The 12628-nt window shown below is 36.6% G+C and overlaps 1 protein-coding gene and 1 long non-coding RNA gene across 8 annotated transcripts in view; one reads left to right on the top strand and one right to left on the bottom strand.

Annotated features, from left to right (window-relative positions):
• The window catches only part of LOC118279264 (V-type proton ATPase subunit C), a 37529-nt gene that overhangs the window by 3872 nt on the left and 21029 nt on the right, over window positions 1-12628 (bottom strand). For 3 of the 5 annotated variants that reach the window (XM_050698421.1, XM_050698422.1, XM_050698423.1), the window contains exons 10-11: window positions 3264-3361; window positions 2486-2710 (exon numbers count right to left, since the gene is read on the bottom strand). In XM_050698421.1, the coding sequence (XP_050554378.1) occupies window positions 2486-2710; window positions 3264-3361 (323 nt within the window). The remainder of the gene's footprint in view (window positions 1-2485; window positions 2711-3263; window positions 3362-12628) is intronic. The other 2 variants (XM_050698424.1, XM_050698425.1) reach the window with 1 other exon arrangement.
• LOC126911403 (uncharacterized) lies at window positions 233-2499 on the top strand. 3 transcript variants are annotated; one of them, XR_007705956.1, is made up of 5 exons: window positions 233-377; window positions 464-549; window positions 636-807; window positions 1152-1409; window positions 2356-2479. It is a non-coding gene; the product is annotated as an uncharacterized LOC126911403 (long non-coding RNA). The 3 variants fall into 3 exon arrangements; XR_007705955.1 differs by lacking the exon at window positions 464-549 and having other exon boundaries at window positions 331-463; window positions 550-807; window positions 2356-2499; XR_007705954.1 differs by lacking the exons at window positions 464-549; window positions 2356-2479 and adding an exon at window positions 1496-1639 and having other exon boundaries at window positions 331-463; window positions 550-807.

Below are 12628 nucleotides of genomic sequence, written 5' to 3'. Positions count from 1 at the left end.
GGAGGAGGTGTGTTGGTGCGCGGAGTGGTCGAGGTGCGCGTACAGAAGCTAGTAGAGAGTATACAGTGTGTACGTACGTCCTGTGCGGAGGAGGTGTGTTGGTGCGCGGAGTGGTCGAGGTGCGCGTACAGAAGCTAGTAGAGAGTATACAGTGTGTACGTACGTCCTGTGCGGAGGAGGTGTGTTGGTGCGCGGAGTGGTCGAGGTGCGCGTACAGAAGCTAGTAGAGAGTATACAGTGTGTACGTACGTCCTGTGCGGAGGAGGTGTGTTGGTGCGCGGAGTGGTCGAGGTGCGCGTACAGAAGCTAGTAGAGAGTATACAGTGTGTACGTACGTCCTGTGCGGAGGAGGTGTGTTGGTGCGCGGAGTGGTCGAGGTGCGCGTACAGAAGCTAGTAGAGAGTATACAGTAGGTACGTACGTCCTGTGCGGAGGAGGTGTGTTGGTGCGCGGAGTGGTCGAGGTGCGCGTACAGAAGCTAGTAGAGAGTATACAGTGTGTACGTACGTCCTGTGCGGAGGAGGTGTGTTGGTGCGCGGAGTGGTCGAGGTGCGCGTACAGAAGCTAGTAGAGAGTATACAGTAGGTACGTACGTCCTGTGCGGAGGAGGTGTGTTGGTGCGCGGAGTGGTCGAGGTGCGCGTACAGAAGCTAGTAGAGAGTATACAGTGTGTACGTACGTCCTGTGCGGAGGAGGTGTGTTGGTGCGCGGAGTGGTCGAGGTGCGCGTACAGAAGCTAGTAGAGAGTATACAGTGTGTACGTACGTCCTGTGCGGAGGAGGTGTGTTGGTGCGCGGAGTGGTCGAGGTGCGCGTACAGAAGCTAGTAGAGAGTATACAGTAGGTACGTACGTCCTGTGCGGAGGAGGTGTGTTGGTGCGCGGAGTGGTCGAGGTGCGCGTACAGAAGCTAGTAGAGAGTATACAGTAGGTACGTACGTCCTGTGCGGAGGAGGTGTGTTGGTGCGCGGAGTGGTCGAGGTGCGCGTACAGAAGCTAGTAGAGAGTATACAGTAGGTACGTACGTCCTGTGCGGAGGAGGTGTGTTGGTGCGCGGAGTGGTCGAGGTGCGCGTACAGAAGCTAGTAGAGAGTATACAGTAGGTACGTACGTCCTGTGCGGAGGAGGTGTGTTGGTGCGCGGAGTGGTCGAGGTGCGCGTACAGAAGCTAGTAGAGAGTATACAGTGTGTACGTACGTCCTGTGCGGAGGAGGTGTGTTGGTGCGCGGAGTGGTCGAGGTGCGCGTACAGAAGCTAGTAGAGAGTATACAGTGTGTACGTACGTCCTGTGCGGAGGAGGTGTGTTGGTGCGCGGAGTGGTCGAGGTGCGCGTACAGAAGCTAGTAGAGAGTATACAGTGTGTACGTACGTCCTGTGCGGAGGAGGTGTGTTGGTGCGCGGAGTGGTCGAGGTGCGCGTACAGAAGCTAGTAGAGAGTATACAGTAGGTACGTACGTCCTGTGCGGAGGAGGTGTGTTGGTGCGCGGAGTGGTCGAGGTGCGCGTACAGAAGCTAGTAGAGAGTATACAGTGTGTACGTACGTCCTGTGCGGAGGAGGTGTGTTGGTGCGCGGAGTGGTCGAGGTGCGCGTACAGAAGCTAGTAGAGAGTATACAGTGTGTACGTACGTCCTGTGCGGAGGAGGTGTGTTGGTGCGCGGAGTGGTCGAGGTGCGCGTACAGAAGCTAGTAGAGAGTATACAGTGTGTACGTACGTCCTGTGCGGAGGAGGTGTGTTGGTGCGCGGAGTGGTCGAGGTGCGCGTACAGAAGCTAGTAGAGAGTATACAGTGTGTACGTACGTCCTGTGCGGAGGAGGTGTGTTGGTGCGCGGAGTGGTCGAGGTGCGCGTACAGAAGCTAGTAGAGAGTATACAGTGTGTACGTACGTCCTGTGCGGAGGAGGTGTGTTGGTGCGCGGAGTGGTCGAGGTGCGCGTACAGAAGCTAGTAGAGAGTATACAGTGTGTACGTACGTCCTGTGCGGAGGAGGTGTGTTGGTGCGCGGAGTGGTCGAGGTGCGCGTACAGAAGCTAGTAGAGAGTATACAGTGTGTACGTACGTCCTGTGCGGAGGAGGTGTGTTGGTGCGCGGAGTGGTCGAGGTGCGCGTACAGAAGCTAGTAGAGAGTATACAGTAGGTACGTACGTCCTGTGCGGAGGAGGTGTGTTGGTGCGCGGAGTGGTCGAGGTGCGCGTACAGAAGCTAGTAGAGAGTATACAGTAGGTACGTACGTCCTGTGCGGAGGAGGTGTGTTGGTGCGCGGAGTGGTCGAGGTGCGCGTACAGAAGCTAGTAGAGAGTATACAGTAGGTACGTACGTCCTGTGCGGAGGAGGTGTGTTGGTGCGCGGAGTGGTCGAGGTGCGCGTACAGAAGCTAGTAGAGAGTATACAGTGTGTACGTACGTCCTGTGCGGAGGAGGTGTGTTGGTGCGCGGAGTGGTCGAGGTGCGCGTACAGAAGCTAGTAGAGAGTATACAGTGTGTACGTACGTCCTGTGCGGAGGAGGTGTGTTGGTGCGCGGAGTGGTCGAGGTGCGCGTACAGAAGCTAGTAGAGAGTATACAGTAGGTACGTACGTCCTGTGCGGAGGAGGTGTGTTGGTGCGCGGAGTGGTCGAGGTGCGCGTACAGCGCCTGCAGCACCTCGCGGAGCTTCTTCGTGTTCTTGCGCGACGGAACCATCACCACCGCCTGGAAGTTCACCGGCAGACCGTATCTGGGGGGGTAATGTTTCATGTCATTAACACATTGAACGCCGTGTCGGTCACCGGTGACCAACGTTAGCGGAGGATATGCCTTCAACAGTTTTCTATTGGCAGTCAAAGACTTGATAATAAGCAAATAAATTAACTAAAAAACGACGTCTAATATTTTAATTAGATTAGATTAAACAAGACAGACATCAAAATAAAACGCGGCGATTAGTCATCTACCCTATTAATTTACAGTTATAATATAACTGTCGTAAGAGAAACAGAGGTTGTTATTTTACTAAGTACTCTGATATGTCAATTTAAATTCCTCTTTTAATGACAACCTTCAAATTATGGTATAATTATGTCAACTACAAAATTATACTGCTTGCAATAAAAAATACTGCTAGTAAGTATGTAACATACCAATGAAATATCTGTATGTGAATTCTATAGCAATAAAATAAATAAATAAAAATAGCAAATTGAAACCTCCCAGTAAAACAGGTTTAAACAATAATTTCCCAGTTTACATTATACTTTACTATTGATAAGGTCGTAAATCGATTGGCTCACCTCAGCACGGACTCGACGAAGACACGGAGCGCCTTGACGTGGATCCAGGCGCAGAAACATTCGGAGAAGTTCACCTTCAACCATCGCACCAATGGACCCTGGAGAAATTAAATTATTGTATTTAGTACCTTATGTTTAGTTAGTTAAGAACCATTGTTGTTTGCATTAGATTAACCTTTTGAACGCCACGGACGTTTATAGACGTCTAACGAAATCGTGCCAAACACGCCACCGACGTCTATAGACGTCAAAAAAACGACATTTTTTAAATCTATACATATAATAAAATCGTAGAAAAGTGCTGTCTGTACATTGAAAATAAAAATAAAAAAAATAGCAGGGGTTATTGTTATGTCGATGTCGAACCCAAAAATGTAATTAACTTTTTTTTTGTCTGTTTGTCTGTTTGTCTGTTCGTCTGTGCGCACTAATCTCAGAAACGGCTGATCCGAGTTGGATGCGGTTTTCACGAATATATTGTGGGATGCTTAAATTTACATTTAGTGTTTGTTTCATGTCAATCGGTTCATAAATAAAAAAGTTATGAAGTTATCAAATTAAAGAATCACGCCGAACATTCTATGCTTATACCATTAATCTCCGCAACTATTTGACGGATTTGGTTGAAATTTGGTACAGATATAGTTTAGAACCTTAGAAAGGACATAGATATATTTTTATTTCAAAAATCAAAAAATAAAAATAAGAAATAAATTATTTATAAATAATTCTATGTCGATCGTTACACGACTTCGGTTCATGTTATTGTTTTAATTTATCGAAAAAAAGTAAATAAATAGTAAAAAGGTATGAAAAAAATAATATCAATATAATAAAACATTTAGTACGGTACAAAGAAAATGCTCTAACGGAGTATAGATAATTCTATGTCGATCGTTACACGATTTCGGTTCATGTTATTGTTTTAATTCATCGAAAAAAAGTAAATAAATAGTAAAAAGGTATGAAAAAAATAATATCAATATAATTAAACTTTTAGTACAAAGAAAATGCCCGAACGGAGTATAAATAAATAATCCAAGTTGTCTTTATCCTCGATAGATGGCGTTGGGATCGAAATAGATCGCGCTATGGTTTCGTCACATTCATTTGGTTGGGTATCGACCGAGCGCTTCGGTACTATCGTAGAAAAAGTGTGATAATACACTTTTTCTACGATAGTACCGAAGCGCTAGCGCACTAGTCGTATGATTATTTGTCTGTAGTGGTCCTGCTGTTTCGTATATTCTAAATTGGTTTCGTTGTATTTGTCAATTAATAAGTTTATTTGTTGGGTTTTCCTGGTTTTTTGGTTAAACTATTTAACGTAGGTTTAGTTTGATATCGATTATTAGTAGTTACTGTAGTTAGTTTTTTTAATAAAATTGTAAGTCTAATTTTTTTTTTAATTAGATTAGATTTAAGTCGTTTCTTTTAAATTATTTAGTTTAAGCTTGGTTATTATAGCATAAAGGATAGGTTGTAATATAATTTATTTTTTAATTGTTATAAATTCGTAATTCGTAGCTTTCTTTAGTTTTAAGTTAGTTTTCATCTTAAGTTCGGAAAGATTATAATATTTCTTTAGTTTAAGTCCGTTTTTAAACTATTTTTTCAATGCCCTAAGTGAGTATACATCTATTAAATTCAAACGCAGAGCTCATTATGTTGATTTTTGAAGAGTTCCCTGGAATATCTTCTACATCTCATTTTGAAGAGATTCCGCGAGATCGGGAACTATGTGGTTAAAACCAAAAATTTGCCGGAAGTCACTATTCCACGCGAACGAAGTCGCGGGCAAAAGACTTATACTTATAACTAGCTTTTGCCCGCGACTTCGTTCGCGTGGAATAGTGACTTCCGGCAAATTTTTGGTTTTAACCACATAGTTCCCGATCTCGCGGGATCTCTTCAAAAATGAGATGTGGAAGATATTCCAGGGACCTCTTCAAAAATCAACATAATGAGCTCTGCGTTTGAATTTAATAGATGTATACTCACTTAGGGCATTGAAAAAATAGTTTAAAAACGGACTTTAACTAAAGAAATATTATAATCTTTCCGAACTTAAGATGAAAACTAACTTAAAACTAAAGAAAGCTACGAATTACGAATTTATAACAATTAAAAAAGAAATTATATTAGAACCTATCCTTTATGCTATAATAACCAAGCTTAAACTAAATAATTTAAAAGAAACGACTTAAATCTAATCTAATTAATTTATAAATTAGACTTACAATTTTATTAAAAAAACTAACTACAGTAACTACTAATAATCGATATCAAACTAAACCTACGTTAAAAAGTTTAACCAGCAGACCAGGAAAACCCAACAAATAAACTTATTAATTGACAAATACAACGAAACCAATTTAGAATATACGAAACAGCAGGACCACTACAGACAAATAATCATACGACTGATAATACACATTTTCTACAATAGTACCGAAGCGCTCGGCCGATACCCAACCAAATAATTGTAACAAAACCATAGCGCAATCTATTTCGATCCCAACGCCATCTATCGAGGATAAAGACAACTTGGATTATTTATTTATACTCCGTTCGGGCATTTTCTTTGTACTAAAAGTTTAATTATATTGATATAATTTTTTTCATACCTTTTTACTATTTGTTAACTTTTTTTCGATGAATTAAAACGATAACATGAACCGAAGTCGTGTAACGATCGACATAGAATTATCTATACTCCGTTAGAGCGTTTTCTTTGTACTAAAAGTTGTATTATGTTATATTTTTCATTGCTTTTTACTATTTTGTAAAAACAAATTTCCAATGAATTAAAACAATAACATGAACTGAACAATTGTAATTACACCATTGCGCGATCAACGCCATCTATCTACGGAGTATAGGAACAGCCCGACATTGTTCAATTCCGTACTATAAGTACGAAATTGAACAATAGATGGCGCTGTATGTCCGGAATAAATTTATTTTTTATTTTATTTTTATTTTATTTTTATTTTATTTTTATTTTATTTTTATTTTATTTTTATTTTATTTTTATTTTATTTTTATTTTATTTTTATTTTATTTTTATTTTATTTTTATTTTATTTTTATTTTATTTTTATTTTATTTTTATTTTATTTTTATTTTATTTTTATTTTTATTTTATTTTTATTTTATTTTTATTTTATTTTTATTTTATTTTATTTTTATTTTATTTTTATTTTATTTTTATTTTATTATATTTTTATTTTATTTTTATTTTATTTTTATTTTATTTTTATTTTATTTTTATTTTATTTTTATTTTATTTTTATTTTATTTTTATTTTATTTTTATTTTATTTTTATTTTATTTTTATTTTATTTTTATTTTATTTTTATTTTATTTTATTTTTATTTTATTTTTATTTTATTTTTATTTTATTTTTATTTTATTTTTATTTTATTTTATTTTTATTTTATTTTTATTTTATTTTTTGATTTTTGAAATAAAAATATATCTATGTCCTTTCTAAGGTTCTAAACTATATCTGTACCAAATTTCAATCAAATCCGTCAAATAGTTGCGGAGATTAATGGTATAAGCATAGAATGTTCGACGTGATTCTTTAATTTGACATAACTTTTTTATTTATGAACCGATTGACATGAAACAAACACTAAATGTAAATTTAAGCATCCCACAATATATTCGTGAAAACCGCATCCAACTCGGATCAGCCGTTTCTGAGATTAGCGCGCACAGACGAACAGACAAACAGACAAACAGACAAACAGACAAACAGACAAAAAAAAGTTAATTACATTTTTGGGTTCGACATCGACATAACAATAACCCCTGCTATTTTTTTTATTTTTATTTTCAATGTACAGACAGCACTTTTCTACGATTTTATTATATGTATAGATAAATCTGTAGAGAGGTCAATTCTGTACATGAAATATATTTCCAAAATAACTATCAGCGGGTGATTAGTGATCGATACTGACGCCAAAAATGCAATCAGAAAAATTTTTGTCTGTCTGTCTGTCTGTATGTTCTTTATAGAAATAAAAACCACTCGACAGATTTTAACGAACCTTGGTACAATTATTCTTCATACTTCTGGGCAGGTTATGGTATACTTTTTATCACGCTACGATCAATAGGAGCAGAGCAGTGAAGGGAAATGTAGGGAAAACAGGAGAACTTACTCCATTTTTTAAGCTTCCGTCGCGTGTGCAGCCTTAATGGTTAAAGCTACACAGAAATCATGTATGACGGAAATGTTCTCCTTAAAATTGATTAAAAAATATTCCACGACAGCAAATGTCTATCTTTTATGGTTGACTTACAATAACACGTATAACTCCCGATAGCTTAGCAGTTCGGAGCTTTCTGATTATATTTGTCTACTCTTACGTTTATAACACTCTCATTCATTAATAAATCTGTAGAAGGGTCAATTCTGTACACTGAAAATATTGAAAGGATAAATAGCAGGGTTGTTACTGGATCGATACCAAACCCAAATAAGTGATTAATTTTTGTCTGTCTGTCTGTAAGTTCAGGCATCACGTGAAAACTAACGGTTCCATTTCGATGAAACTTGGTATAATTATACTTTATATCCTGGGCATAAATAGGATAGGTACTTTTTATCCTGGAAAAATACGTAGAAAAAATCTTTATTTTTCAGTTTCAACGCGAACGAGAACGCGAGCTCAACAGCAGTAGCTCAATAGAGAAATCTCCTTAATTATTATGACCGTATTTGGGTCCAATAGATATTTATAAGTGACATTGTCAGAGTTACTCAAAATGGAGAAATAAAACTTCCACGCGAAGACCGACATCCGCGCGGACGGAGTCGCGGGCGGAAGCTAGTACAAAATAAATATACTAAATTAAGTTTTCGGTGTTTCTTTTTCCTATTATTTCAAACTACTTTAGTGAAATATTGTAAATTGACACAAAGATATATTCATTATTTGAATTCACAAGAAAAAATAATCGTCAAATATTGCTAATCGAAATCCGTAAAATTGTGTATTTCCCCACGCCACAGACGTCAAGACACGTCAGCTAGTGATGGGTAGGTAAGGTAACTTATATTCCAAATTTATGAAATATTTTATTGAAAGTAGCTTACTATTACTTTGAAAATTACTTTTTACTGACAAATATTTGTATCTGAATATTCCTAATGTATAATATTTAAAAAATGTGGAAAAGAACTTATAATTGATATCCTTAAATCGATAGTTTACTGTCCACTCTCGCGCATCCCTATGTAAGAGCTCATAGACAGTTACCTGTACGCCACAGACGGGAATGGACGTCAAGCGGTGACGTCATTAGCGCTACGGGAGTCTGCTAGTGCTTTACTACATTTATTATTATGATCGGTGGTAATATTAAAATTTGAAGCATTATTATTGTGCGAGGCTATATTAAAAATGGCTGACAGTCAAATGACTACTGAAGAACTTTAGTGATGTACCTTATCCACTCTAACGTCCATGGATAGCACGGTATCCAAAAAAAAATGAGCGTCATACGTCCATGGATACTATAGTTTCCAAAGTGACGAGTTCTGTTTAACTCCCTCTAGTTTAAAATACGGTCTTGTTTGGTGAGTTTTGACTGATTATCTATACAGCTGAATAAATTGTTCGACGAAAAAATAAGATATGGCGTTGTAATATGCTTTGACAAACAAAATATAAATTTTTAAAGTTAGTTGACTCGTTTTTGAAGTGTTTTAGTGAGTTCCAACAATTATGTCGTAAATACTACAGTTTTATTTAATTTATCTTGCAAGTGTTATACATCAAAATAAACTAGAAGATTTGTGCTTTACGATGATGTATAAATATCACAGTTTTAGCTGATAAATCTAGTCTAATTTTAACTTCAAACGATTGTTGTTTCGAAAAAAATGGCCGGTCTGGTGTTGGCCACTTTTAGTTTTGTTTATACATATTTTACATACTTTGCATTACAATAGTATATAAAATATCGAAATACATTTCGTAATAAGCAAAATAATACATTTTTCAAAGAAAATATACTAAATTCATTGAAGATTCCATAATAATGTCAATGTGTTCCTCAGGTTTTTTGATGTGTAAAATTACGAGTAGTGTTTTCTTTCGATTTAATTACAATACTTAGGGTTAACACGTTGAATGCGAGACTTTATAACTACGAATTACGTTCAGTGCTATACATACCAATTATGACATGTACCGTTTTTTATTCTGATGCGATACAAGACGATAATGGTTTGTAAACAAATGAAAAAGTTTTGCCCAATAAATCTTTGGTTTTTATAATAATATATAATTTTATAGTTGCAATAGCAAGTTGACATATTCAATTAGATATATTTGTCGTCGCCACGGAATACGAACTTTAGTTTAGTAATTATATGATATTTAAATAACAATACGGATTCGTCTTGTACCGCATCACGGTGGTAGGGCAAGGTTTGTTGTATCGATAGTTTTATAGGGAAGGGAAATATAGTGAAACAAAATATCGCCATCGATGTTTATAATTAGTAAAGGAAAAATTAATTCACCAATCCTAAATATTTTTATGCGATTTGTTGTAGCATTCCAAACACATTAATATTTAATTTATATTTTTGAAGAGGTCCCACATGTGTTTCCGCTAGCAATTTTGAAGTGCCGATCATCACTTTGGTCACCTTTTCCTGAATGTTCAAACACTTTTAACAACATTTTCCGCGATCTTTTCCTGGGTGCATTCATCGCGACGATCTTATTGCGAAATTTTGCGTTTTTGCTAATAAAATTAGCGTTTTTGCTAATAGTTACTGTTGTAATTGTGCTAATAGTTACTGTTGTAACTTAATAGTTAATGCAAAAACACAAATAAAATACGTCGGTATCTAATGACTGCACTGGCCTGTACTGACTAGTGCCTGTGGTGCGATACAAGGCGGTAGCGTACAAGACAGTTTTGGCTGGTACCGCACCGAATGTAATTTTTTAACAACTGGTGCGGTAAAAGACGAATATGTCTTGTACATTTTAAACCTACCTATTGGATACAATTTGAAGTAACAAACCTAAATGTATACTTGTCTCTTTCTGGACTAAAGGATTTCTATGAAAAATCAACCCCGCACTAGAGAGAAAACACCTACTTTCAACGGCGCATCAAACGAAAGACTAATACAAGCCAAAATTGGCATGTACCGCATTCAACGTGTTAACCGAATATAATCATATATACATCAAAAGAAAGGGTAATGAGTCTAGTTTGTTGTAAAAATATTTTATTGATAAAATATGCAATAGTTGTGCCGTATATTCTAAAAAGGTAGAAATAATTCTGTTTTTTTTCTGTGTTTCATGTTTAACCCGTTTTATTGTATTTTAAAGATTAACTAAAGATTTAAAAAAATCGTTAAGATTGATCAGTATTCTTCAATCTTTTTTTGGTATTCTTTTCTTTATTCTAGGCATTACGGTTCAGTAGCTATACAGGGTGTCCCTGAAATCGACGTCCAACGGGCACTAGATGATCAGCAAGATTCCAACTGTTATCAGAAAAATATAAAAAAAATTCTAAGTCTTACAGTTTTTAAATTACAGTGACTTATGTATTATCCATGAAAAAGTACACCCTGTGCCAGTCTTTTGACTCTTGTTGCTACAAATCTTTATTTTTTCGTCTGCAGTCTTCCTTACATTATCCTGAATAGTGCTCCAGTAATATGGAATCATAAATTCTTAGCCAACTGCTTTAGATTGGAAAACATTGTTAGTTTTAGAGGAACCAAATACTCTGAATAAAATTTTCACCTTACTTTAAGTGGCTGTACTGAATAAATTATGCATGGCGCTAGTAGTGGCAAAGGACATGGCTAAACCAAAGTATGGACGTCGTAACCCGTACAAATAAATATTGTATAAATATGGTACCTAGCAATAAATAAAGCCGCATAATTAAAAATTGATATTTTGTAATTAAAAAGGTCCAGAAACTTGGCATATCTGCGCAATCCTGAAAATAAAGTAGCGCTCCTACGTCAAACAACGTTACAAAAACTTCAAACTACAACATTGCTGTGAACTTTTACCAAGGCGTTTTGATGTACCTGTGCCGCAAGTTATTTATATAATATGAAGTAGATAGGTAAACAATTCTGCTTATACTAGATAATGAACACAAAGTAACCAAGGACAGATACAAAATATATAGTAAGATTGTGCAATCTTATACAAAATATATATTTTGTGTCGATCAAAACATTTACAATTATTTGGTTTCAGAAAAAAGTCATTATATTACCGTTATTAAAAATTGATGTTCGTTTAATTATTTCGATTTGATTTTCGGGGAAACTAATGTCCTAATAATAGCTTGCATTACCTACTTCCGTGTTGTCATGTCAAATCACAACAGAAAAAAATCAATTATGAAACTTATTTTTTGTTAATTTTTGTTCACCAAGTTATAAGAATTAGTTAAACACAAAATAATTCAAAAGTGAATATTTAAATGATACGGGTTAGCGTGAAATTCGTATTCTTGTTATTATGCCTGGGTCAGTCATTTAGCCATCTCCTTTCACCAAAGTTGGCGCATTTAATAAGGATTATAAAATGGTATAGCACTTTGCAAATTATTTCTTAAATTCGGCACAAAAAAAGATTTTTCAACGAAACTCCGTTTCGATGAATTTATTTGAACTTACTAAAAATTCTTCTAGTGTACTCAAATCATACGTTACAACCTCGTATGCACTAGACAACACTTTGCACGCGATTTGTTATCATCATGTTGACAATCAGCGAGGATCTCTTGTCAAACAACATTGTCTGTCTACTCATGATTTCGCTTTTATTAGACTTACTACAGGAACTGATGTTGTGTATCATGTTTCAGTAAATAATATTGAATGATTGCAATATGATGTTCATAGTGCATCTAACACATTGTCAAATGTGTAGTAAAATCAAAAGGAACGGACGCGGCAGATTCATGTACACAGCATATCGACGCGGTAGTGGTATGGTGTACATGAACCCTTACGCACAATTACTCGTCATATTCCCATAAAAAAAAAGAAATATGTGAATCCTCCGATTAGGTTACGTGTTCATGCCTTGTGATCAAATGCGGGATGAAGCATCAAATATTCTTTAGTTTGTCGAGAAAGAGTTATTTGCACCGTTACAAGGAATTGCAGGTAAAGCAAAAAATAATTTAAAAAATAAATAATCAACACGGCGCAAAAAGGCCAGTGCTCAACTAAAATGCCGAAGCCCGGGTACGATGGCTCGAGATGCACAACACCAGTTCGTCTAGCGATAATATTGCCGACGAATGCTGCAAGCGAAATCACGGGTAAACAGACAATGTTGT

The sequence above is a fragment of the Spodoptera frugiperda genome, chromosome 14 (assembly GCF_023101765.2).
Source record: "Spodoptera frugiperda isolate SF20-4 chromosome 14, AGI-APGP_CSIRO_Sfru_2.0, whole genome shotgun sequence".
Taxonomy (NCBI): domain Eukaryota; kingdom Metazoa; phylum Arthropoda; class Insecta; order Lepidoptera; family Noctuidae; genus Spodoptera; species Spodoptera frugiperda.
The sequence above is the reverse complement of the archived record's forward strand: the minus strand, read 5'-3'. Positions and strand labels throughout refer to the sequence as shown.